Genomic DNA, 25568 nt, shown 5'->3' with positions numbered 1-25568 from the left:
TGTTAACCTTAAAATCTATGTTATTTTTTGAGTTTTTAGAAACTCTGATGAAATCCTTTGGACAGTTCAAATGGATGTATAAAGTACATGGTTATACTCTAAGTTTCTATGAAAATAGGCCCTCATTTAGTGTATTCCTGGTCAAAACAGTTTTTAAGATTTTAAAGTGAGATTCTTCCTCAACCTAATACCTTAATCTTCTCCCTTACCTTTAACCATTAGAAATGAAAACCGTTTGGTTCCTTTTTATTTTTTATTTTTTTATGAGTAGAAAATATTACTGATCAAACAAACAATGTTAAGTTGTGCTTTTGCAACCTGTTGGTTGCGGGTTCGAAATTTGGAAACAGCCTCTCCTGCAAAGCAGGGGGTAAGACTGCGTACATTTGCCCCTCCCAGACCCTGCAGTAGCAGGAGCCTCATGCACTGAGGTGCTCGTTTTTTTATCAAGCAAACGATGTACAATATACACACACAGAAGAATAGAGCCCTTAATTGAAACACCCAAATACCCAATAACTACAAGGGGGGCTTGTATCCTGAACACCATCTCAGCCTATCCACTCCTTGTTTTGCAAGCATATCGGCCAAGTCATTAACAGGCCTAGGCTTCCAATGGAATTGAGCTGTTCACTTGAGAAGCCCAAAGCTTTATTTCTAATGATGTTGGCAAATCTCCAGGATGTGTCCTCTGAAGAGCTAAGCCAGGCTATAGTTGTGTCTGAGTCCCCCTCACCTCCGTGAATCCCTCCCTAATGGCAAACGCCGACCCCAACTGAAGTGACAGAATTTCAGCATGCTTAGGGTCTTTCTCTCCAATTGGACTTTAATACACCCGAACAATATCCCCTGAGCTTGACCCCAAAAACTCTTCCCCAGGGACCCTGGTTTCCCAAACACCAATCCAAATTCAGCTTCCACATACCTTCTGGTGGGGAAGTCCAAGGGGTCTTTCTTTCTATGTTTTGGTCTTCTCAGAAAATGATAAAACTCCAATCCCTAAATAGATGAAGAACTGGGGACATCCTTAAAATAAATCTTACATTCTTCTCTTCCTAGATGCACCAAAAATGAATCATTGACCACCCCCTGGTTGTGATATTCTCAATGATCACCCCCTCCTGGGAAAACTTATGCTGAAAGAGTCTAGCATTCTTCTCTTCCCAGATGCACCAAAAATGCGACCAATTACCCTGCCATAAATACCTGTCCCTGTCTCTTGAACAGGCTGGATAGCAGAATCTAGCACCCCAGATTTTGATATTCCCGTTGTGCAAAACATGCAATAATTTAACAGTGACATAGTAGATAGAGAAAAGAAGGCACTTTCTGAATGACACATTATACTGATGAAGACCGGAAAAAAAAAAAGGTCTCCAAGAACCAAAAAAGAAATATATATATATATATATATATATATATATTTATATATTTTCATGTAAATTCAATCTAGGTTTTCCATCTACAGAATAACTACTTCTTCAAAATAATATTGTTGATGGGAAAGAACGAGATAAGCATGAAAACTTTTGGCTAAAAAAATTCCAATGTAACTCATTAGAGTGGTAATTCTATTTCATTTTCTTGCAACTTCAAAATTCATTCTCAGTTCAAGTCAAGATCATAGATGGAAGTTCCATAACACTTGGATTTTCTAATCTGCAGAACTGAGAAGCTCTTGAGCTTGTTTTTAAGTGCAAGGACCCCTTTGAAAACCTATTAGGGTATTGAAAATAAAGTCAACCGAGACCCTGATTGATTAATGAAATAGTTCCCACAGGTTAAAAGGTTAATCTCTGTTAGAATTTACTTCAAATTATGACACCCTAAAAGAAGGAAAATTTTAAAAAAAGAGAGTGGAGGGGGATGCATTCTTCATGGTTTCTTACTTTTGTTTCATTTTTTTGTTTATAGATCTGCCAAATCCTGGGATTGACTGGTGTTGACCTCTTCTCCGCATCAGATGTGGTAGAGAAAAGAGATATTCGAAGAGTTTGTATGTGCATTCGTGCACTCTCAAAGAAAGCAAGATCTAAGCATTTAATCGTAAGAAATATTAGTATCCCTTCATATTTTTATGATTTTTATTTTTACATGTAGGTTTTTGGCTCATTCTACTGCTGCTATGAATTTGACAGCCATTTTGATAATCGTAATAAATTGGAGTTATATTCTTGTGATAGGTTCCAGATTTTGATATTGTTACATATACCATAGCCATGCCTACAGATATGGTTGGGTGCATCCGCAGAAGCCTGGAGCGATCACAGCATAGTGCTTCAAGCTCTAGCGGTAGCAATCCATGCATCAACTCAAAGGTCAAGTACAGACAGGTAAGCTATAACACTGCAATCATTTGTTTGATATTGTTTGCTACTGGGTGATATTTTAAATAATCTTCATGGTATATGTATATTTGAGGCCGTTATCCATACAATTCCTTTGTTTAAGCTTCGCATTTCTACTCATTCTTCATCTTTTACTGTAGCAAAACCAGAATGAAGATTATGCCAGGTCATATGATTCATTTTCTGAAGAGTCTGATGATGCAGAAAGTGATTTTAGGATATTTGGATTTCAAAGTCCAGATTCAAATGCTTCAAATACTGCTACCCTGTTTTCGAATTTAGAGAGATCACTAGGAGTTTCAGAGGTTGTGGAAGACTGTTTTTTAACAAAAACTGTACTCGTGTTAGATGCTGAGGATCAAGAGGTAGATGGACATAATAGCCAATATGATCTAGTCTCTGTAATGGCATCAATGGGTTCTCTTAACACAAACCGCCAAAAGAATGTTAACCCAGAGTTCTTCAGTATTCACCCAGATGCTACATTAAACCATCTATGCATTGAACCTCCGAATGAGCTAAATGCAGGGGAATTGTACATAAACAGGAAAGGGGTAGGGCATCCTATGTGTACCCTGGAAAACAGTTCAGTGAACTTTTGCCATGTCACAACTCCTGCTTCTGTTGTAGCGGATTCTATGGAAACAAACACATCAAAAGGGGGATATGCTGGTTGGCAGTCTGACATTTCAGAGCTAAACAGTCACAGAACTCACAGTTGTGATTATGTTTGGTCTGATGGGGAAGGGAAGGGCAGGATATTTATGATTGATAATGGATCAAGCTCCAATCACAGGGCTTCAAAGTATGAACTTGGTAGGAGATTATCTGATGAGATGGAAGATGCTGAGGTGTCCTCCACGGCCAGTCTGAACTCTGCTTCAAGTAAAGTGGTCACCGTAGATTATGAAGATGGTTTTGAAGCGGAACTTGATTTTACTAATGAGAAAATTGATTCCCCTAAGTTTCAGAATATGGAAAATGATCAGATGGATGTGAGATCTGTGAGTGGACTAAAATTTTATGATACGGTTGAATGTCAGAACCCTGACGATATACTAACACCAGAAACTGATAGACCGCAAGGAAATATGAAATGTGTTAATAGTATGAATTCCGCCTATGCTTTCCAACCAACTGCAGATTGGAAAAGATTCTTCACTATTGGGGATCAAAATCATGTCGGGACACATGCTTATGGCATCATGTATGACAGAGATTCAGCAGTTGCACAAGCTGACAATAAGGTGCTATTTAATTTTAATGCGACCTTAAACTCTGAAAATGTCTCGATCAATGAGAACTGGAATCAACTTGATGAAGTTTTATCAAGCCAATCAGATTCCCCCTGTAGTATTCAGGCCATATGGAATGAGAAAAACCACTGCTTGACGACTATGGTATCAGAGGGTAACAGTGTTGCAGCGCCTTCTGAACTTGTGATGCCACATGGTTTATATCCAAACTTAGTCTGCCACTCTCCTACAATAGCTTCTGTAGATGCCCTGCAGCTTGATAATTCTAAGTCCTTAGTTGTAGCTAATACTGACGAGATATATATTGCCTCCAAAAAGGGTGCAGATATGGATACGAAAAAGCACCTAAGCATCTCTCTGTCAACAACCTGTTTTAGTAAAGAAACAGAAGTCTCATCTGAAGCTTTAAGTGCAGGATCCACTGTTGCTAGAAATGAAATGAATCTAGAAGTGTTGGAAGTAGAGAACTTTTATAAATACTTATTTGTAGAAAATAATTTAAACTGCTCCTTAAAGCAGATGTTTCGAGATGTTGTGGGCTGCAAAAATACCTCAGAAGGAAAGGTTGTCTTGAATAGGTTCTCCACTTCGACTGGAGGTGAAGAAAGGGAGCCAACTAGTCCTTCAAGTTTAGAAACATTCTGTTTTCCACAAGTTAATCCATCAGGCATAACAATTGGAGAAGACAATATGTTGAATGACAGGAACTCAATCAGCACTGCAATATGGTGCCACAGAAGCTCCTTATTTGACATCATTGCAACTCCAGATCTGATGATACATCAACAAGATCTTGATGTTTACTTGGACAAACACATTGAACCTGTATGTGGTGATGCTCAAAGTGCAGAGTCAGATAACTATGGGCTGGAGATAGAAAGGATGAGTTCTCCTGTTGAAGTTAGGGATGCCTGCTCCAAACATTCAGATGGTCTAGGAATCAGAAATATTAGTTACCAAGAAAGACAGACCACCATTACAGTTCTCGTGGATAAACATGCTGTTCATACTAGTGATGTTCCTGTGAGCCAATCAATGCTAACCCTCAACAACCAGCCCTACTCATCAGTTGCATGTTTGGAAGAAACATTCAAAGAAGAAAACAGTGAAAATATTTTAGAGACTGCGTCACAAGTAGTGCATGGAGCATGTATAAATTGTGACAAGGAAGTTGTTTATTGCACAAAACAGATGGATGAGGTGAATGACTCTTTTGCCTTTCAGCTTTGGTTCTTCACATTATTCTTGTTTTTCCCATTTTCTATTCTCATTTGCTGTTTGGTATATAATCCGCATCATGTCCACTTGATCCATTACTGTACCTTTGACGTAAAACATGTCTATCTATTGGTGTACAACAGGGCAAAGGGAAACATGGAAAATTGAACTCAAGGACAGTTGAGTGTCCAAGAGTGAGGGAGGGCAAACCAAGCAGAAATTTATTGTTGAGATCAATTGCTGGAGGAGTTACTCTTTTTGGTGGAATTTTCTTCTATCTTTACTTTAGGTATGTCTATCATCAGAAATTTTTTTTTGGTGAAATATCATTAAAATCAATAAATAGAAGAATCATAGCTAAAAAAACCCATATCAACTTTTATAACCACTAGACTGATAAAAGATGAAAACCTATCTCATAACCCTTTTTTAAAGCAATTTAGTTTTTGAAATGTATGAAAGGTCAAAAGTAATGTAACAATTACAACTGAGGAGTTAGAAATAACCGTAAAAACTTTTGTTCTTGTGCCTCTTTTTTTGCCCCCATTGGTTGTTGTTGCATGTTATTACAAAACATACAACAAAGGATTTCCAAATTTGTTGGTGTTATGATGGGTGTCATGGTCATTTGATGCCTTTTATGACCAAAATGCATGAACCAGAGGGGTATGAGATGGGATTTTATATGTGGAGGTTCTGATGGATATAGAAATTAAACATTAGGTTTGATGGATAGGGTTCTTTTGAGGGAGGGGCTATCCCTGGGCGTCATAGTTGTCAACGTGTCCAGGCTCTTTCTTGGGTCCAAGGCAACAACATGCCTTGTTGACACTTCATGAGTATACGTTGATTTAGGTTAATTGCTTTGTTTTTTGATGAATATGTTTATATTATATCCTATTCTTTGTTTATTTGTATGTTGGTTTTCTCATATTAGGCTAGTACTAGCATAAATCATATCATATTGTATCGATGGCTTCTATGTTGGGTATAAACATAATTACATCATTGCTATATTACATATACTCATTGTTGCACCAGGTTGTGGCCCTTTTCCAAACCCAGAGCTCTTTCTACAAGGGATTTTAAGATATATCCCATTTTTCTTGTACCCACATGAAGCATGGTAATTACCATTTAATAAATCTTTTTTGCATTTCCTGGTTTATATGTAATGCTTTATTTTACTCTCATGTAGCAGGAGAAAAGGTGGTAGAGAAAAAATTGGCGAAACAAGTGTACCATTTACACAAACTCGAAATGCAAACTCTCCAGAGCTTTCAACAAGGAAGGCTCGAAAGAGAGATGGAACCAATAGGGTTTATCCTGAAGACAGATTGAGATTTCAAGATTAGAGATAGAATTACAGAGTACATACATATAAGGAAGAGATACAGATGGTAAAGTTATTCAATTCAGTGGTCAGAGTAAGGTTGGAACAGATTGTTAATCATTAGGGGAATAATTATCACCTCCAATTCGCGGGCACCTCCAATTCCTCTAATAGGGGGGAGTGGACCCCACCTTGGGCAGTGTTTTCAGGCAAGGGATAGGGTGGTCATATCCTCCCCCATGTGAGGAATTGGAGGGGATAGCGAATTGGAGGGGATAACGATTCATCATTAGGAGCAATGAGATTCAAGGTACTATCTTCTTTGGAGTCATCCTAAAATTAGAATTATGTGCATTTTTATAGTTGCTAGCAGGCTTATGAACCATCTTAAGATGAAAGCATTGCTCAAAATTTGTAACAAAGGTTCACTAAAAAAAAATTTGTATAATGTAGAACTTGGTAGCTTTACCCTACTTATTAGCCACTTTAATTGGCTAAATTAATTACAGAATATGGTTATATTGAATAGATTTACAACCTATAAATTGCTGCATGTTGATTGCCTGAATGCATTAATTTCATTTCTTTTACCCCCATTCATATTATTATTTAGTGATATGAATCCTTTCATAAGAGTAGGTTTTTTTTGGGTGCAATATTTTTTTATGAAACCATTTAGGAACCTTATAACTGTTTAAGAAATAGTTTGATTTTGGTTTCATTATGTGGAACCATTTAATAAACGCTTCGATTTTGATTTCTATTCTAACACCATGAATCGAATCAAACCAAACCGTTTAACCGAAACTGCACCATTTAACACCCTTAACTGTACACCCCTTGGTGGTCCTAGATTTCTTTTTAAGTATTATTTATTGTGTCACTTAAATTGATCTAAAATTTGACATTGGAAGCAATGGACTATAGGGACCACAAAATTCTAGCTTTAGAACTCGATGCAACCAAAATTCTAGCTTCAGAACAAAGTTATAGGCTTAAAAATATTTCTCAAACCATCCAATATAATATTTGGGAAAAGTGTTTCTGAACATGGAAAATAATCCTCTCCAAATTGCTAAAAGTGTGCAATGCGGCAGTCTTAGGTGGAGATGATGACACCTGGCAGCTAGGACACCCAATGGTCCGAGTTCATTGACTTCTACCGTTTGGATGTCCAAGTTGCTGTGAGGTGGAGATGTCAACAGCACTGCTGCATTGCACACTTTTAGGAATTGGAGAGGGATTTTTTAAAAGAACATGAGGCGTACAAAATGCCTGAACACATTTGAATTTTTTGTTATTCTTTATCTCATCTCTAAACAATGAATAAAAAAACACATGTTAGTGGGTGCATCTTATGACTCATGTTTAGAGAATCCTTCCACATAATATTTTAAGGGAGAGGGTTCTCTAAGCAAACAACAAATGGCATAGGGGAATATACCATAAAACCAATGGGTTGTGATATACTACCAACCATAGGAGGACAAGACGGTCATTTAATGTGAGGAGAAGAGAGATAGACACAGAGGTGCTAACATACCTAACCCTTATTTCAAATTGGGAGAGGATTATTTGAGCAAATACATACTCTATACCCACCCTCTCACATGGTTATTTTAAATCATTCATCCACCTATTTTAAATCTTGTTCTTTCATTATATTACCAGGGAGATTAACAGAATGGTTGACTCTCTGGCCAAGAAAGCCGTGTCTTGTGCGTGTGAGACTAATTGGCCTCTCTCCACTACTAAGATTGTTGATTTGTCTTTTGTGTAATGTAGATATCTTGCATTTTACACGCTTCAATATATAAGCTCATGTTATACCGAAAAAAAAAATGTCATTTTAAATCAGTATTTTTCTTTTTTATCTAGGGTGGACTTTTGTGCAACGGTTAAGTTGTTTCATTGTGACTAAGTGGTCATGGGTATGAGTCTTTGGACACAACCTCTTTGCGAAGCAAGGGGTAAGACTGTAGTATTAAGGGTGTCAATTGGTTCGGTTTCGGTTATTCAGTTGAGTTTCAGTTCGGTTTAAGAAACAAAAATGTAGAAAACCAAAACCGAAATGAACCGAAAATATGAATACATTTTTAAAACCAAAATCGAATCGACTTGATTTGGTTCAATTTTTATTCGTTTTGTATTCAGCTTCATAGTGGGTTTTAATTTAGTTTCATATTCAGTTTAGGTCATATTGTAAATGTTTGGCCAACTTTTTTACATATTAACTAATAAAAAACCCTTATTTGTTAGCATCATATTCTACCAAACTTTTCTCAAACACTAAAATGGAAAAAAAATTATCTTCCACATTTGATTAAAAAATTTTAAAAAGATATAATTTATACAGTTTTTTATTCAGTTTGAAAGTAGGTAATTCGATTTTGTTTAACGGTTTTAGGCATGAAACCAAACCTATAAAAGATTCAGATTTGGAAACCAAAATTGAACCGATTTACTTCAGTTTGGTTTTAAACGATCGGTTTTAGTTTTGGTATTCGGTGTCAGTTCTAAATCAACACCCTTAGACTGCATACACCCTTTTCTATTTTTATTTCGTGCCAGACACCAGGGCGTGCAAAATGACCGCCACAACCGTGGTCATTTCAAATCAAACGTTCCCTCTCCAATAATACATTAACACATTTGTGGCCATTGGATTAGAATAAATGGTGGGACCTGCTATCCAACTATTGGATTTTATAATAATAAATTTGTTCCGATCCGATCGCCTCATGATACAATACAAACAACGACATTATAAAATAATAAACCTCAAACGCAACAAATACCAACCATTGGATTAGAATAAAAAGTGTAAACATAGTTAATCCAATTATTCCAATCTAACAACTTCAAGTACGAGTCTCACGTAAGCTCCGTCTCATCGAATCACATTTCTTCCACTACGTGCGGTATCATCAACCAATTACGTGGCAACACTTCTCTCTTCCCCATTCATCTTCACCAGTGGCGTTAATATTACTCGATCCTCTCTATCTCTCTGAATTTTCATTCGTTTTCGCTTTTTATTAATTTATTTTTCATTTTAAACCAAATCCAGTAACCACGCAACCTTTACGCAAAGCGAAAGGAGAGATCGAAGGCACTCTCTCCCGCCCATAACTCTCCTCCTTCGCCTCACCTCCGAAATTTCCGAACCTTAACCCTTCCTCTTCTCTCTCTCTCTCTCTAAATCTATCGAATCAAAGCCAATCGGACTCATTCTGTGATGAACAACCGCCAGGTACTTCAATTTCATTTTCTTTCTCTCTTCGGATTTCTCGTTTAGGGTTTTTTTTAAGCATTTCGAAGAAATCTTTGAGAATGTTGATACCTTTGAAGGATGAATTGAAATTTTGAATTTGAATCCATCTCGTGACGCTTTTTTTTTATGGCTTTAGGTTTTTATAGGTTTGATTTACGTGTTCTTGAATGTTTCTGACTTTATTCTTGACTGTTATATATTTTGGATAATTTGGAAGTTTTGGTATTTTCAATCTGAAATGTCAGTAGGGTAACTAAAAGTAAAAAATAAAGTTAACTCGCATGTGACTGTGATTGATTTAATTATTATTTTATTTATTTTTTTCCCGTGTAATCCGGGGCATCCGGTTAATATGTGAGTTGCTTCGTCTTGCTTTTCTGCTAATTAAGTATTGCTATTTTTCTTCATTCACGTTAGTTGGGAACTTTGAAATCTGGGGGCATTTCGGTTTCCTGTAACTAGCTTGTGTTGGATCTGAAGTTGGCTCGAACTGTGTGGTGGTTGAGGTTTCTGGTTGGTTGAATTGGTTTCAAAATTCAGTTGTAGAAGAATTACAATTCTGGTACGATTTTTGGTTTTTTTGTTGCCATTTCTTAAACTTAAATTCAAATGCTGTTATGTGATTTCTCATATGTGGGTTTATGTTTGGGAGGGTCAGTGGCTGCAGTTCATTGAAGAGCTGGGGCTATCATTTGCTAGAAGTCAATTGTCTTGGCTTGTGCTTGGTTAAAAAATTATTCTTATTATTCTCAATGTGCCCCTTAGTTTTGAGTCTTCTAACATGACCAGGGGATCTGAACAGTATGTAAGGATATCCTTGATGTACCCTGTAAGTACTACTAAGAGAGACGTACGTTGGTGAATTTGTTATGGAATTCCAGATCGTGGCATCTTGCTTGCAGTTTCAAGCAAATGTCTTCTGTCGCCTGTGGACTGGTGAGAAATGGGAAAATGATGTGATGGTCCTTCCAATTTTCTCGTGAACTTCAATGTGAAATTCCTGGTCCTTTTGGATCTTCCAAACGAAACCAAACAAATCCTCCATAGAACCTTATACTGGGGATTGGAGATCTGACCAACTGTTTTTTGTTTTCAATGGAATTGAACTCTGCTCACACCTAGAATTTAAGTGGATAGTTAAAGTTGCAGCTAGTATTGGTTTGATTTATGAACCTGCCAAGGGATCTCTCTCTCTCTCTCTCTCGTGGTAAGTTTCCGAGGGAACTCTATATAAGAAGTGCTGATTGAAAATCAATGTTAATTGTTAAGATTGAAGATTTCAGCAATTGATTCTTTATTTCTATAATATTTAACAATTTGTGGACACAAAGAACTTAACTGGTACTAATTGGAATTGCTCTTCTTGTAGGAGTAGGTGTATAACTAAAAGAAAATATTATGGGGCTTCTCTTCTATAGTAACCCATTGTTTAGCATTCAATGGTGCTGTTTGCCTGACAGTTTTGCTTTGCTGAAGTAGTGGTTGAAAGATTAATTCCTTCCAAGAAAAAACAAAATTTGCATAATATGTTTCATCAAGAGCTACAGAAGAAACTATGATTTGTTTATCTTCAGCTAGGATGATTGAATTTCACATCCTATTTTCTTCATTTGATAACATTGCACATACTTAGTTGATGGCTTTTGGTGATAATTTGGATAAACATTTTGGGGAATGCTCAATAATTTGGAAATAAACATTCAGAAAACATTCCCTTAGCATCGTCATCATCATGTTGACAATGACTTGTTGGTTCACTGGTTAGAGTTGTCTTATTTTTTGAATTGTCATTTCCCTTGTATAAAAGGTAACCTACCTATTATTAAGGATAGAGTTTAGGGTGACCTGGCCATGGTATCTCAAATCCTGTCAGCTTGCAAAGGAGGTCGGATCCCTAAAAGTGTTGAAATAGAATTTCACAACACAGAATGGGGTGAAAGAACTTTTTTTTTTGTTATTGTTATATTCTTCTTCAGTCTGCTGATCTCTGGTTCCAAGATACATATGTGTGCTAACTTCTATAGCACTCCCTTGGCTTTTGCACTTGTGGATTTATTTCTCTCAGAGAGGTCCTGTTTCTTCCTTTTATCTGTAAAGAAGTGTAATTCAGCATTTGAAGTTTGTATTTGGGTTTTTTGAATGACGATATGGTCTGTAGTTGAATCTCTTTATTTTCAGGGGCATCTTAGGGATCTGTAAGCCAGTTTTGGATCTTTTTGAGCTAGATGTTGATCTCATACTTTACGAAATATTGTGCTGCGATTTAGGGATGCTTTGCCTTTTGTGATGGTTAGGATGATGGATCAATGGGTTTGACACCAATGTGGCATCAGGATCTGGGTTGTTCTCTCTGTTGTTGTTGCTGTTGCTGTTGTTTTTGTTGCATCACTAGCTTGTATCTTGTTCTCTTTCTAGTTTCTATCAATAAATTGTGAACCATTATCAGGAAAAAAGTAAAGGAAGTGTAGTATATGGTCATGTTCACTTTGCTTGGAAATCTGGTTTAGTGGTCAGGAAATTTAGCTTGTGGAAGGTCTTGAAACTTGTAACCATTTTAGCCCAGGCAATTCTAGAGTAATCATAACATTGGTTGGTTGTTTTTCAGGGCATGATCTTCTGTGATGTTTACTTTCTTCTAGGGAGTTGTATGTGTGCAAAATGTGTGATTTTGCATGTTTATGTGCACAACTGCATATATACCCAAGTGGTTTCCTCATTCATGTGATGTAATACTATGCATGCGTGTTGAAAACTAGCTGTTACTGGTAAATGATGCGAGGCTGATGAAGACTGAGTGATTGTACAGACAACCAATGTAGAGGATTTCTGTACATTGGTCGGTTGCCTAGTTAAGGGACGGACAGTCACAACCATGTTGGACGACTTGTTGCAAAATATATATTTTTTGAAAGTTCCCCATGCTGTTTAATTAAGGCCACGTTCTTCCTACCTGCAGTTTTTAGTTATTTACTCTGTTGATAACATGTGTTTCTAAGCAGAATTTCTGAAAACTACTTACAGATTTCAATCCACCCTTTCAGGACCATGGAAAAGCAGGATTTTTTTGTTTGGTTATCTTTTTGAATGCATTTTCATCTTGAATGCTTCTCCTTTTGGACTGATTGATTTTGTTTTTTGATTTTTCAGCTTGCTTAGGAAGCGCTGAAGCACATCCAAGATTTCCTGGAAGAACTTTTCTCTACTTTGAGGTAATTGGTCTTTTTATGGCTTGTGGGAGCTGTACCATTTGTTTATACAGATTCATGTGGTGGCTTGTGGGAGAAAAGATACATTGATCCATAATGTTGCATGTAGCAAAATCTGCAGTGACAGTCAATGTTGGACAATCATTTAGTATCATTGTGTTGCCTTGCTTATAGCACATTTTGTTTGTGTGTGCCATATCCATTGACATGGGAGAACACTCTTTAACACATTGCAATGACAACCTTAAGTGATGCCAACAGCTTTATATTGGTGCTTGGCACTCCTGGAGAAGGCGTCACGAATTCATGCTACTTTGTATTTTGTTGAATTGCCTGGTTTTAGGGGTTTTTTATTATTATCTTGTGAATCGTACTCTGTATCACATTCAAACTCATTAAATCTCTATGTGATTGTAATGTATATAGAAACAAGAAGAATGGATGATAAACTGACGTAACTAAGGAAGAGATTGGATCTTTTTTTTGGGGGGGGGTTGTTTTGAGAAAGATGGTGATAGAATGAAATCGGAATTATAACATTTATACTAACAGTAAACCTGAGTAACTACACATGCTTAACAGCAGAAGTTGCATGTTTTGTGGACTAGATTATGGTCAGTGAGAGGTGAGCTTTCTTTTGTTCATTCTCTTTCTTGGTTTCCCCAGAGGTAAGAACCGCTTAGGTCTTACTTCCCTTTTGTTTTGAAAGTGGACGGATTGGATTACTTCTCTGCCACTGAAAATGTTCCATCGAAGAGATTTCCTTTAATTATATGGGCCTGCTCACATGCATGTTAACAATTTGATCTGTATTTCTTTGGGAGTTTTTATCAATTTCAACTTTTCTGGGTCTTTGCTGGAACTTTGGTTTTTTTAGGTGTCACCTAGGCATCCAGGAGCCATAATGGCACCTTGGTTGCCTAGGCGGTGCCTTGATGCAATCCCAGGTTCAATAACCTTGATTATGGGCATTTATAGGCCCACCTAGACAATAAACAACTCAAATAACAATGGTAGTGGCAATTCTGTAATTCATAGAACAATTGAGAACCTTATATGTAAGTAAACAGGTGAAAAGACCCAACAGTTAATAGAATTTGGAAAGAGGGGGTTTCTGGTAATGAAATTGAAGTAAGGGATAAAACGGAACTAAATTTCTGGATTGGCTTTTAATTAATTATGGACAATAGTATTTAATTGTAATTTATAAAAATAAAAAAACCTTTCTTCAACCTCTCAACCGCGATGATGGGTAACCCACAGAAGAACAGAATTGGTTTCAATGAGAGAACTCTCTCAATTTAATTCCTATCGATGAAAGATTTTAAATGTGAACTCTCAAAACCTGGACCTCTTAGAAGTCTCCATCAACTGATCCAAAGTTCAAGGTAATAAAATGTAATAGTATATGCAACTAGGTCCTGGCGGAACATGGGATATCAGATCTGGTTCAAAAAAATATCTATAAACCACTGCAGAGGCAACTTTAGGAGCTGACACTCAAGGGGTGGTCGCCTTAGAGTACTGACCTGATTCACAGAGTTTCAGGCTGACAGAAAAGGTATTGTGAGAGATTGAACTCTCTCGTTATGGATTCGCAGGGTACATTCATTCTGTATTTAGAGGTCTTTTTCTTTGCTTAAATCCTCTCTTTTTTACTCTTGTTATCGCAATCATTGTTTATTTCTGTCTGCCTAAGTGTTACTTCAGTTTCAGTTACTGTGGCTCTCACTTTGTTCTGTTTGGACCCTGCACTTTAAGTCAACCCATCCATCGGATTTGGCCCAAGTTTTGATAACTTGTTCTCCTTGACCAGTATTCTATTCGACCATAATTGGGAGTCCTGATGATTCCTGGATTAGAAGTATTGTTGATTCATTCTAGTACTATTTTCTGGTTTTCTGTGCTCATCAGTTTTTGCCAATCCATCTCTTGGATCATATTTGATTCTGGAGCATACATTCTGCAGGTTCTAAGCATACTGTTCGATCTAACATTCAGTTCCATCCAAATTTCTGATGACAAGTTATTGATTCAACTCAATTCTGGCCTGTCTCTACTTAATTTTAGATCACTGTTATTGTGGCTGTTACTGTTTTTTAAATCTTATCTTGATTTATTAGAAATCATCAAGAGGAGTAGAGAACTGACCTGGTTATGGAAGAGGTTGAAGTGTAATAAGAGGAAACAGGAAATATAGTGTGAGAGAAAAGACCGGAGTCCACCCAGGAAGCCGAAGGAATCCACCTCAGAACTTGGAAATCGTTCAGGAACAACATGAATCCACATCGCATAGCAAAGAAGAAAACATCATACTTGATTCACAAAATTCGTGTACCCTTATGGGATGCTTACAAACCTATACATGAAACTACCATAATAAGAAATTTGGATGGAATATGAAAGCCCCATCCAATTACAGGTCCTAATTAAAGCTTAAAAGTATGATCCTAAGATAAATAGGTCTTTTAAATATAAACTAAATTCGGAAACCTATTCACACAACTTATATCATTAGTCAAAGAAACCAAATCACACATCTTATCCATGCCAATTGATCTTGAAAATTGACTCTACAGTTGACGACCAGCAACATAGGGATTAAATTAATTGGTCCTTGTAGCTGGTGTTAAATATTATATAAACATCTTAAGGCCTCTTTATATGATGGGCTTCCATTAGAATCACTTGAAGATATGTTGTAGGAAGTGTTACCACCTTTCATCTGAAGGCACTTGAGATGACTCATCTCTAGAACTACCCATAACCTCACTTTTTAAAAAGTCAACTTTATAATAGAAGACCAGATTAGGGATAACCTAGCCCCAAATAAACCCACAACAGAAAATAGAAAGAAAGGCTGAAATTAGAAAGTAAGCATTTCTAAGCAAACCATTCAATAGAACTTCCCCAAGCTTAGGTCGAGTGGAGGTGAGGTTGATCAGGTCCTGTGCTTCAAATTACTGCCAACTCTGATGGCTGAATGTTGAGTTATGAGTTGGACATGAAATTAGAAGGTAGGCCTCCAAAATAGAAGGTAAGTGCTACAGACCAAATCAACCAGCAGCAGGTGCTCAAACTGGAATCGAGTGAAAGTCCCAGGCAGCAGTGAAAAACCCTCCAAATCTTAGTCAAACCAAGGGTTGCTGAGATATGGGACAGATTCGAAATTAGAAGGTTTGTTGAGATCTTGCAAACCAGTGGGAGTTTGGACTCCAAATCAGGGATCGATTGTGCCTCTTGTAGGTCTGATTCAGCCCTCCAGACCTCTTCTGAATATGAGCTCTTGTTGCAGAGATATCGATGCTCAAAGTTGGTGGAGAAATCTGGGCAGAACAGCAGAGCCGCGGGGTAATCAATGTCCTCCTTTGGCTTGATGCAGCAGCAACAGATCTGGACCTGAGAGGGAACTCGATTCTAGTCTTCAAGATGCACTCCAGCAGTTGTGGCAGTGACAGGCAACAACAGTACAAAGGGGAGATCGAGTAGGGTAGGAGAAGAGGATAGAAGAAGATAAAATGGGGGATTGGGAGATTTGGCTCTCTCAGCCCTAGGGTTTTGGCTTTCTCAGCCAAGCCCTCACAATAGGATAATCAAATCTTGCACAAAGCAATCTAAGCAACTTCATTGATTCGTGGGGGTGCCTCTATGGGCAGATTACAATATACAAGCTCAAGTATTGAGCCCAAAAATAGAAACAATAAAATAGCAAGTCACTTGGAGACTTCGATTACAAGCAAGAAACTAAAATAGAAACTCTATGTTTTCAAGGTTTTTAAAATAGAAAAAAATAGAAACAAACCACTTAATAAAAATAGAAACTAATTAAATTCCTATATCCCCCACGCATAGTCAAAATTGAGTCTTCTAATAAGTCTTCACGCAATCTGGTCTTAGGCCCCACAAGATCTTCAAGTAATATTCTCACCAAGGCAAATATGGGGCTGTGACAATGTTCACGTGAACAGTAATGTGAACAGTGTTTTGGTCTCTTCTTTTTCATGTTTTGATCGACGACACTTTAACCTTGAACCTGTTTCAAAGCACAGAAAACTGCTCAATTGACACAACTTGCTCTTTGAGTCGTCACTAAAGAAAGAGTAATCTGCAAACTTGAGAAGATTCAATAGCCATAGTTGTAGGGAAGCTTAAAACAACTCAGGGAAGTATTATTTAATAAATGAATCTTGTTTCTCATTTTTCTGAGTCAGTTTTTTTATATCCATGCTTTTTGCTCTAGTAACTATGATTGTAGGCCCATTATTTCAGTAATTGAAAGCTCTTAGTCATCCTTCCTCCCACTGCATTTTTCCTATTAATTGGCTCAATGCTTCCAGATGGGGACTTATTAATCAGTTAGGGAAAAATGGGATATTAACATAAGCCTTTGGCTACTTTCAGAACAGTTCTTTCAGATGTTCCAAAACCCTCTTTCTGTATCTTGCTCTTCAACAACTGTTTATTTAGTTCGGTCATGTGTTCTCTAGATCTTTGCATTGTCCTGGTTACCCACAGTGACTTGTTGGATCTATCTCTACCTAAAACCACTCTGCTTACTGGAATAAATAATTTTTTTTTTGGATTTGATCATGTTGGTTTTCTTTACTTTTCTCTATTTTCCACATCTTCAGTTTTATTTTCTTTGTCTAATATGTTTGTCGATTAGTTATATTATTATTTTTTGTATGATCCAAGTTCCCATGCTATGAATTTCAGGTGTTGACATGTTACCCATCTCTGAACACTTCAGCACCTGGCACCCACGCCATGTGCCCTTGTAAAACATATGGTGACAGTGTGTGTAGCTACTTTTCTTAGTAAGGCCAATTTTATGCAAAGTCTGGTTAGTTATAAATGGCTGTCCTAGTTTTATATCCTACAGAGTTTTGAACAGTTAACCTACATTTTCTTTTTATAGCATTTCTGGATTTTAGGCAGTTTAGAAAACAACATGCAAAATTTATTGCATGGAGTTTTAGTATATAATAAGTGTCATTTGTTCACGGGTATTGCATGCTTCTGTTTAATCCATCCAATTTTCATTGCAACTTTGGGTGTTCATTTAATTGGTCTTGTGATTTAAAGGACCAAAGCATAATGGAGGATGTAGGAAGATCACACTTTTTGAGACTCTTGGAGGTTTGGAGTCTCAAGTACCAATTTTAAATTCAATAGTGAATATGGGGAATGTCTTATGGATAGCAGTCCCATTACTGCTATGTCTTAGCAGATGATCCCGATTTACGCAGTTGCATTAGACACTATCCCGTATGGAGGCCTATGCACAAGCTTGGGAGGCCCATAAGGTACTGGTGGCAGTCCAATGGGCTGAAGTTGACATTTGGGTAGTTATATTATAAGTTGGGCCTTTTATTATTTTGGGTTTCATTGTAATGAGCCTAATTTATGAACCCGTAAAGTGGGGATAAAGATAGTACATGGGATTAGTAGTTAAGTGTTTGAGTTAGATTAGAATACTTGATATGCAGACACTAGATAGAGTTCTGTTTTCAGTTTATTTACTTTATTGAGTGTATGAGTGTGATTAGGAGTTCTTTTATGAGTCAATTTAGGAATTTTTAGGTCTTTATAAATGTAATACACCCCTATCAATTAGAGATGATGTGAGTAAAGAAAATGAGTTTTTTTTTTTTTTTGAAGAGTTTTGGTGCTGTTAAACAGTGCATACGGGATTGGTATCCCAAACTTGTTTTTTCCCCCTTCCCTTCTGTCCTTTTCTCCTCTCTTCTTCCTCCCAAGAAGATCGCTCTCACCTCTTTTCCCTCCCCTTCCATACATCTGATTTCTTCCTTTAACAATGCAGTTACTTCCCTTTTCTCAGGTTTGATCATTGGGGCCTACTTGCATTCGAAATCCTTAATATGGATTTTCAGTTTGTGTCATTTGCTTTATTTCTTTAGTTGTATTCAATTTTTAAGTTGCTTCACTTCTCCAATGTGATTTTGGTGGTGAAAATGCTACCCATCTTTGGTAGACCTTGAAGTGGTTTTTCTTTTGGTGGGTCTTGAAATGGATTTTAGTGATGAGGGAAATGAGGTATGATGTCCAGCGGGGATGCTTGGTTGTTATTGCTCTTGGAATGGCAGGGGCATGGTTCTGGAGTTCTCTTTGTAGTCATTGCATCCGTTTGGCTGTTTGAAGGAATGAGGTTGCCCTGGACATGATAAGGGTTAAGCCAGATTAGGAGATTGTACCTTCTTGATGGATTTCATCTGTTTTTGTATAGACTTGACCTTTTCCTTCCCCTTTTTTATTTTAAAATTTTTACCTTATTTGAAGAATTTCACACGTCATGGTATGTTTTTGCTCTTGATACCAAAGGCTGGCATGCCTGATATTGGGATACTTGGTTATGTGGTCATAACAATAATGTAATAGAGTAGCAGCTTGTGGTTTCACATGGACTTCAAGGATAACTTGCTGCTTTTGATACTAAATTTGGTCAAGGCTGATTTCTTTTTTCATTCATCAGTCAGCATATGTAAGTAATGGAACACTGAATGTAAACACCAAACTCATTTTCTCTCAAGGGCAATCAATATACACAGATCAGCCAGTTAGTTTCCAACAATGTGGTTGACTTTCTTGGGCTCAATTATACCTATACATATGTAATCAAGCCTGTCGTTCAGTCACAGCTAACTAGGACATCCTGATGTTTCCTAGATCATGCCGAAGCACTATTTACTGTGTTGCAAGGTTTAAAGCTCCAATGAAGCGTCCAATACATGTCCATTTTCTGCTAGCATTACGATGCTAACAAGGACACCAGAAGTTTCTTTAGAATTGTACAGTACCAATGGTGTTGCTTGTGAAGCTAAAAAAGGGGGAGGGGAGAGGGGTTTAGAATGCTATTAGGCTATTATATTGATGTGTTCTGACTAATCGGTCATTTTGGTTTGGCTGATACTGACCTTGAGCATCTTCATCAAAACACTATTTTTCAATGGCTTCAGATTTTCTTTTTGGCCACATTTTTGTGTTCTTTGCCAAAAAAATAGTGGGGGATTCTAGCTGTATGAATTTGTGCTGAGCTACTCGTAGTCATTGGTATCTAATGTCTTCAGATTCATGCATTGATTAGTGAACCTATTAAAGAGGTCTTGTATTAGAAAATGTTTCCAAACTTGTAATTGGTATGCATTTAAAAACTTGTACTATTTTGTAGTTTTTCTGCTGTATCCAATCATAACCATCTGAATCAAAACTTCTCGTGAGAATGTATATGCTCCCACCAAGAACAGAAGTTCAAACCTTCCTGTGTTTCAAAGCATCTATTAAAATTATTCTCTGACGATCCCACCAACGCCAAAATTCAAACCTTATTGTGTTTTTATACATAAGTTATCAATAGTTTTTCTTGGCAATGAATTTTTGTAATTGCTTTGAGAGTTAATATTTATGTGGTCGCTAAATACATTTGGGCGTGTTCAGACTTTGTTGTTATATACCCTTAACTTTGTTCCTTGCTTACTGTGGTTTCTTGACAGGCATATTTATATTTTCTGTTCTATTGTATCTACCATTGTGATCTTGCCACTTTAAAAAATCCGGAAAAGGTTTCTTGTCATCAGGGCCTCAAATGATGTGAAGTCTTAATATTTTTTAACCTTGATAGAATTACCTACTAGTAAAATTTAAGTCCCTTTTGTTCATTATGAACTTAGATCCAGTAAAGGTGAAGCCTTTCCTTTAGAGTTTCATCTATCAGGTTTCATGGCATGGATAATACCTTTTTGGCTTATTGCTACTTTAGCCCTTCACTGTGTGCACATGAGACCACAACTATTATCTGATTCTTGTACAGGGATGTTTGAGATCTCAAGGACACAAAAAAAAAAAAAGTAATCTGAAGCTGGAGAAAACAATTGTCTGAAGAAATGTATGATAAGAATAACATATTAAGGGTGTTGCAACTGAGTAAATAATTTTCTTTTCAGTTGTAGTAGTTAAATCTTGAAAAGCGGAAAGTTTTCTTGAATATGTAAGAAAGGGTATCAACTATGGAACTTCTTTGAACACTGAACTGAGGTACTTTCATGGGCTGATTGCGAACCTGGTGTTTGTTGTGAAGTAATAACTGTATCAAAATTACCACATTACCAATTATAGCTCTATACTAGTAGTACTGCTATTCTTATTATAATCTAAGACTTTTTGTTTAGGCTAGTTTGGAGTGCTCGAAAATGAGAGAAATAATTGGAAATTTTTTGAAAAAGAAGAGAGATACATAAGCACCTCATTACTTTTAGGGTAGTTATCCATGTAACAATGGAAGATGATGCTTCTGAAAATCACAAGATAAATCTGAGCCATCCATTTTTATGGTTTTTTTTTCTAATCTAAACCGTTTGTTCCCAACTTCCCACTATCAGTTGGGAGAGTACACAGTAATGTCTAGAGTACTGGTACACATTCATGAACATACACTGATACACGGGATGTGTGCAAATACAAACTGGAATATTGGATTGATTTACTCTGAAATTTGACATGTGACTAATCTAGATCATGTCCTTTCTATCAACGGTCGGAATGGACATGTCAGCTGTCCATGTGACCGAATAGATCCCTTGTGACATTTGGAAAAATGACAGACCATTGTGATAATAATAATTCGCTTTACTTTTATCATCATTTTTCATCATATTTTGTTTTTTCCGCCTCCTATCCATTTCTTGTGTTCCAAACATAGCCCTTGGCTTCGTAGCAGCTTGGGTTGAAAAATGTCATTTGACTAGAGAATAGAACACTATGAAAGGGGAACATGTGTAAAAACGTCCAACATGCATGTATCTCGTTATTTCTAAATTTGGTTTTAAAACCCTTTATTTGATTTTCCTCCTGATAATTTTGCAGCTGTTAATTTATTTTTCTTTGTTTATGCTGTTTCTGACTTCTTGTGTTAAACGAGTAAAATTACAGTTTTTTTACTTGGAAATGGCGAGAGGTGGCAGGGGCAGACGCAGACTTGGAGCCCGTAAGTACAGGTCTACTCCATACCCATTACCATCTTGCCGCCGGGAGGTTACAGAGAAGGAATCACACCAGAAGAAATGTTCCAATGCTTTGGAGAAAAAAGACTGGGAAGATGCAAACTGTTCAGTGTGCATGGAATACCCTCATAATGCTGTTCTCCTCCTCTGCTCCTCCCATGACAAAGGATGCCGTCCCTACATGTGTGGCACCAGCTATCGTTATTCCAACTGCCTTGACCAGTTCAAGAAAGCATACACCAAAGTAATGTCACCTCGCTCTGTTCAACCATGGCATGAGTTGGGAGACAACACTAATGGTGGTTCAGGTTCTGGTTGGCCTAATGAAAAATGTGAAGTAATGGACCTAGCATGCCCACTTTGCCGAGGGCAGGTGAAAGGGTGGACTGTGGTGGAACCTGCACGTGAATATCTAAATGAGAAGAAGAGGAGCTGCATGCAGGATGACTGCTCATTTGTTGGAACTTACAAGGAGCTCAGGAAGCATGTGAAGGCAGATCACCCATCTGCACGACCCCGTGAGGTGGACCCAGCGCTTGAACAAAAATGGAGACGGCTTGAGCATGAGAGAGAGCATGATGACGTGATGAGCACAATAAGGTCATCCATGCCAGGGGCAATGGTCCTGGGAGACTATGTTATAGAGGGACGTCATCGTGGCTTTGGTACAGATAATGAGGGGGATGCTGACGATGATGATGGATATGATGTGGATTTAGGAGAGAATTTTCTTAACTTGTTTCTTCTGTTCCATCACAACATGGGGGGAGGAGTCAACCTTAACACACGCCTGAGGAGGTTGGAGAGGCACCGCGCATTGGATGAAAATGGTCGTGGTGGAATCTCTCGTGTTGCAGCAACTGGTGGTGCAGCTAGTGCAAGAAATGACGATGATAATCATGGTTCCCCTGTTGGCCGCCACAGAGGCAGAGTGGTGGAGCTGGGGAGGTCACATAGGAGGCTAAATCGTAGAAATCGCCAGAGAATGGGGACAATGTGACCTGAAAGAATAAGTGGGGGATGAGAATTGTGTAGGGTTAGTTAGGTAGAAATCAGCATTTGACTGTCTCGTCTCCCTCTTCATCAGTACATCGTCGTCTGATTTATTTGTGGAATGTCATGTTAAAATATTGCTTTTTAAATGAGGGGAAGAAAAAAAGGAAAAAAAAAAAATCCCTTCTCTTTTTCTCTGTTTGTATCTTTTTCTGTTTAGGTTTTTTTTTTTTTTTTTTTTTCACTACCATTATGTGAAAAGAAGGAAATTCTAAATTAGAAGGTAACTTTATTTCAAACTGTTGCAACTTTGTTCTCTATGTATGTATGCTCTTCTGATGGAATTTTCTCTGTATGGGAGAGGGGATGCAATTGGTGGGTTGTGACAGATTCAGGCCTATTTCTTCTTATTCCCCAAGGTCCTCTATTGCTGTTACCCATGTTCTTGTTTTTAATAATCTTTAGCGTTTAGCCTTTTAAGTGTAACTAAAACACAAAACTACTTTTATTGGTTATAACCACAAATTACCCTTTCTTCATATTGGAATACCAGGGGAAGTGATAAAATGTGTTGCTCTTCTTCCTCTGAGGTCTTATTTTACAGTCTCTTTCCTTTACCTTTTTTGATTCCCCTTCCCCTTCTCTTATTCACATTTCTGTTTTGTTAGGCCTATCTAGACATGCATTTTCTTACTGCTCGATTTGGTGTGCTTCTAAGATGTGACCATTGTCTGCCATCTCTTCAGAGCTTCAGAGCTTCCATTTTCATTTGATTGTCATGCTAAGCAGGTGGTGGGTGCTGAGAAGTTCTGTAAGTTTTCTACCTTTATTTCTTTGGGCTCAGGAGTTTACATGTTTATGTTGTGGGCTACCCTAAGCCCAACAGAGATGTTCTTTGTGATTTCTTAGTCTCAACTAGGAACCCGTGGGGGCGCAATTTACATTTGTTGCTCTGGTAAAGGGATATTTTCAGTGGACTTCTGTTCTGTTGGAGCAAGCAAAGTGGCGTTGCTTCTTTCTCCTTGGTGGTTCGGGAGAAACAACAAAGAGGTTCTGCTTCTGGTGGATCGAAGGTATCTCCGGCTGGTAGCTCTGACTCAAAGGAACCGACGCCTTCCCTCTTTCATGGCAAGTAGTTACTCTGGATGTACATCCAGATTCTCTCCTTTGTCGCCTATTCTGTTGGGGTTTTGCATTTTCCTCTTTGGCATCCTTGGGGCTGGTTGGTTTTCTCTTGGGGTCTACCATTGAGTGCTTGATTTAGTCGACACAAGACTAGACAAATTGTTGGATGAGAGAGAGAGAGAGAGAATTTCGGACTGAGATGAGAGTAATTGCCAAAACCCATCAGAGAAACCTAGTTCAATTGCTTGGTTATTGTTGTGATGGCCAAAATAATAGGCTTTTGGTGTACAAGTATATGAGCAATGGATCACTTGCAAACTTCCTCTTCGAATCTGAAATACCACCATGTTGGCATGGAAGGGTGGGAATTGTTCTCAGCATAGCTAAAGGTATCCTCTACCTACATGAAGAGTGTGATACCCAGATCATTTATTGTGACATAAAGCCTCAAAACATCCTAATGGATGAGTACCAATTGTGTCTCTAATTCTTGTACCCATTTTGAAGATTGTCCCGTTCCGACATTTTTTATGGCGACCCAAATGAGAATTTTTTTAAGGTCTGTGATGGTAGTAGAGGGCTTGGTACAATACGACCCGACTTAGAGGAGTATTTATTTGTGCAATTGTCTTGTTGTGTAAGTAAGTGAAAGAAGTAAGATCTAAGGGTTTTTCGTGTTAAGGTTTCTGAATAGAGTATTTGCCGACCTTTGGGTGTTCGTGAGAGATCTCCGTTATATTTTCTTCCATTACATAGTGAAACATCTTCAGGTTCACCCGTAGACGTAGCGCATCATATTAGTATGTGAACCACGTTAAATCTTTGTATCGTCTTTGCTCTATTTTGTTTTTTTATTTTGTATTTCTTGGTGTTTGTTTTAAAATGTAATCAAGTCAATGTTGTTTACTCTTGAAGCCTTGCCATCATCGATAGTAAACTAGATGCTTTAGTATTGAGAATTTGAGATCATGTAACGCATAAATTATTACATATGTGGTCTGAACTACATAACCAAAGTTTAGAAACCCAGAATTAGCCACTGGTTCGGGCTTCATCATTTCCATTAAATCGGATCAGAATCAGTCCAAAATCAAAATTTACAAATTGGAATCGAAAAGCAGTAAAGATTTCCACAGATCTGTGATTTTTTTTTTTTTTTTCCTGAATTTTGAACATTAAAGATTTTTTCATATGGGAGAGAGGAACATAAGCTAATGTTGGACGACCATTGTTAAGCAGCTACTCTAGGAACTAGCAGCCATGAGAATCGGAAGAGAGGAACTGGTTTTCGCAAACTAACTGAATTCATTTAAAAGCTAATTAGATGTTTTTTGATCCGATTATAAAAATATTATCAAATAATAGTTTTTATAAATATGACAAAAGGAGTAGGGGCTTTTATGACATATCACCTCTTACATGAACAGTATATGTGAGAGGGTGTGCAATTTCATTTTTGAGGTACCCTTGTACAAAACTTTTTTCCCAATTTTATATAATACTAAAATCTTCTTATCAATTCACAGTATATTATAAATAATTAAAATAAGAAATTAAACGGGAAAAAAATATTCATGAGGACATCTTTATAATTTTAGGGAGAAAAGATCCCCATGACGCCAGCATCTGGATCACTTTTGCACGCCCCCACCCATTTTACTATAGCACCCCGCTTTGAAAATTTCCGTATACCTCCTATTATGAGGTTTCCCATAATAGAACTCCCTCCAATGTCTAAGAGTGCACACGGCCGTCCGTCAGAGGGAAGAGGGAAACTTCTCCCTAATTTTAGATTTGA

General features: G+C 37.5%; 2 protein-coding genes across 4 annotated transcripts in view; both read left to right on the top strand.

Moving 5' to 3' along the window:
• The window catches only part of LOC122654952, a 30509-nt gene extending 24230 nt beyond the window's left edge, over positions 1-6279 (top strand). Inside the window, exons 12-16 of the mRNA XM_043849206.1 lie at positions 1915-2046; positions 2184-2333; positions 2489-4804; positions 4966-5114; positions 6021-6279. Coding sequence (XP_043705141.1) covers positions 1915-2046; positions 2184-2333; positions 2489-4804; positions 4966-5114; positions 6021-6177 — 2904 coding nt within the window. The 3' untranslated portion in view covers positions 6178-6279. The remainder of the gene's footprint in view (positions 1-1914; positions 2047-2183; positions 2334-2488; positions 4805-4965; positions 5115-6020) is intronic.
• Positions 6280-9176: 2897 nt separating this feature from the next.
• On the top strand, positions 9177-22787 carry LOC122656064. 3 transcript variants are annotated; one of them, XM_043850494.1, is made up of 3 exons: positions 9177-9408; positions 12577-12638; positions 21584-22787. In XM_043850494.1, exon 3 carries the CDS (start codon positions 21597-21599, stop codon positions 22650-22652), a length of 1056 nt encoding a protein of 351 aa, XP_043706429.1. In that variant the 5' UTR covers positions 9177-9408; positions 12577-12638; positions 21584-21596; the 3' UTR covers positions 22653-22787. The 3 variants fall into 3 exon arrangements, with proteins under 3 accessions (XP_043706429.1, XP_043706430.1, XP_043706431.1); XM_043850495.1 differs by having other exon boundaries at positions 21571-22787; XM_043850496.1 differs by lacking the exon at positions 12577-12638 and having other exon boundaries at positions 21583-22787.
• Positions 22788-25568: the final 2781 nt, after the last annotated feature.

The sequence above is a fragment of the Telopea speciosissima genome, chromosome 3 (assembly GCF_018873765.1).
Source record: "Telopea speciosissima isolate NSW1024214 ecotype Mountain lineage chromosome 3, Tspe_v1, whole genome shotgun sequence".
Lineage (NCBI taxonomy): Eukaryota > Viridiplantae > Streptophyta > Magnoliopsida > Proteales > Proteaceae > Telopea > Telopea speciosissima.
This window is presented reverse-complemented; position numbering and strand designations above follow the sequence as displayed.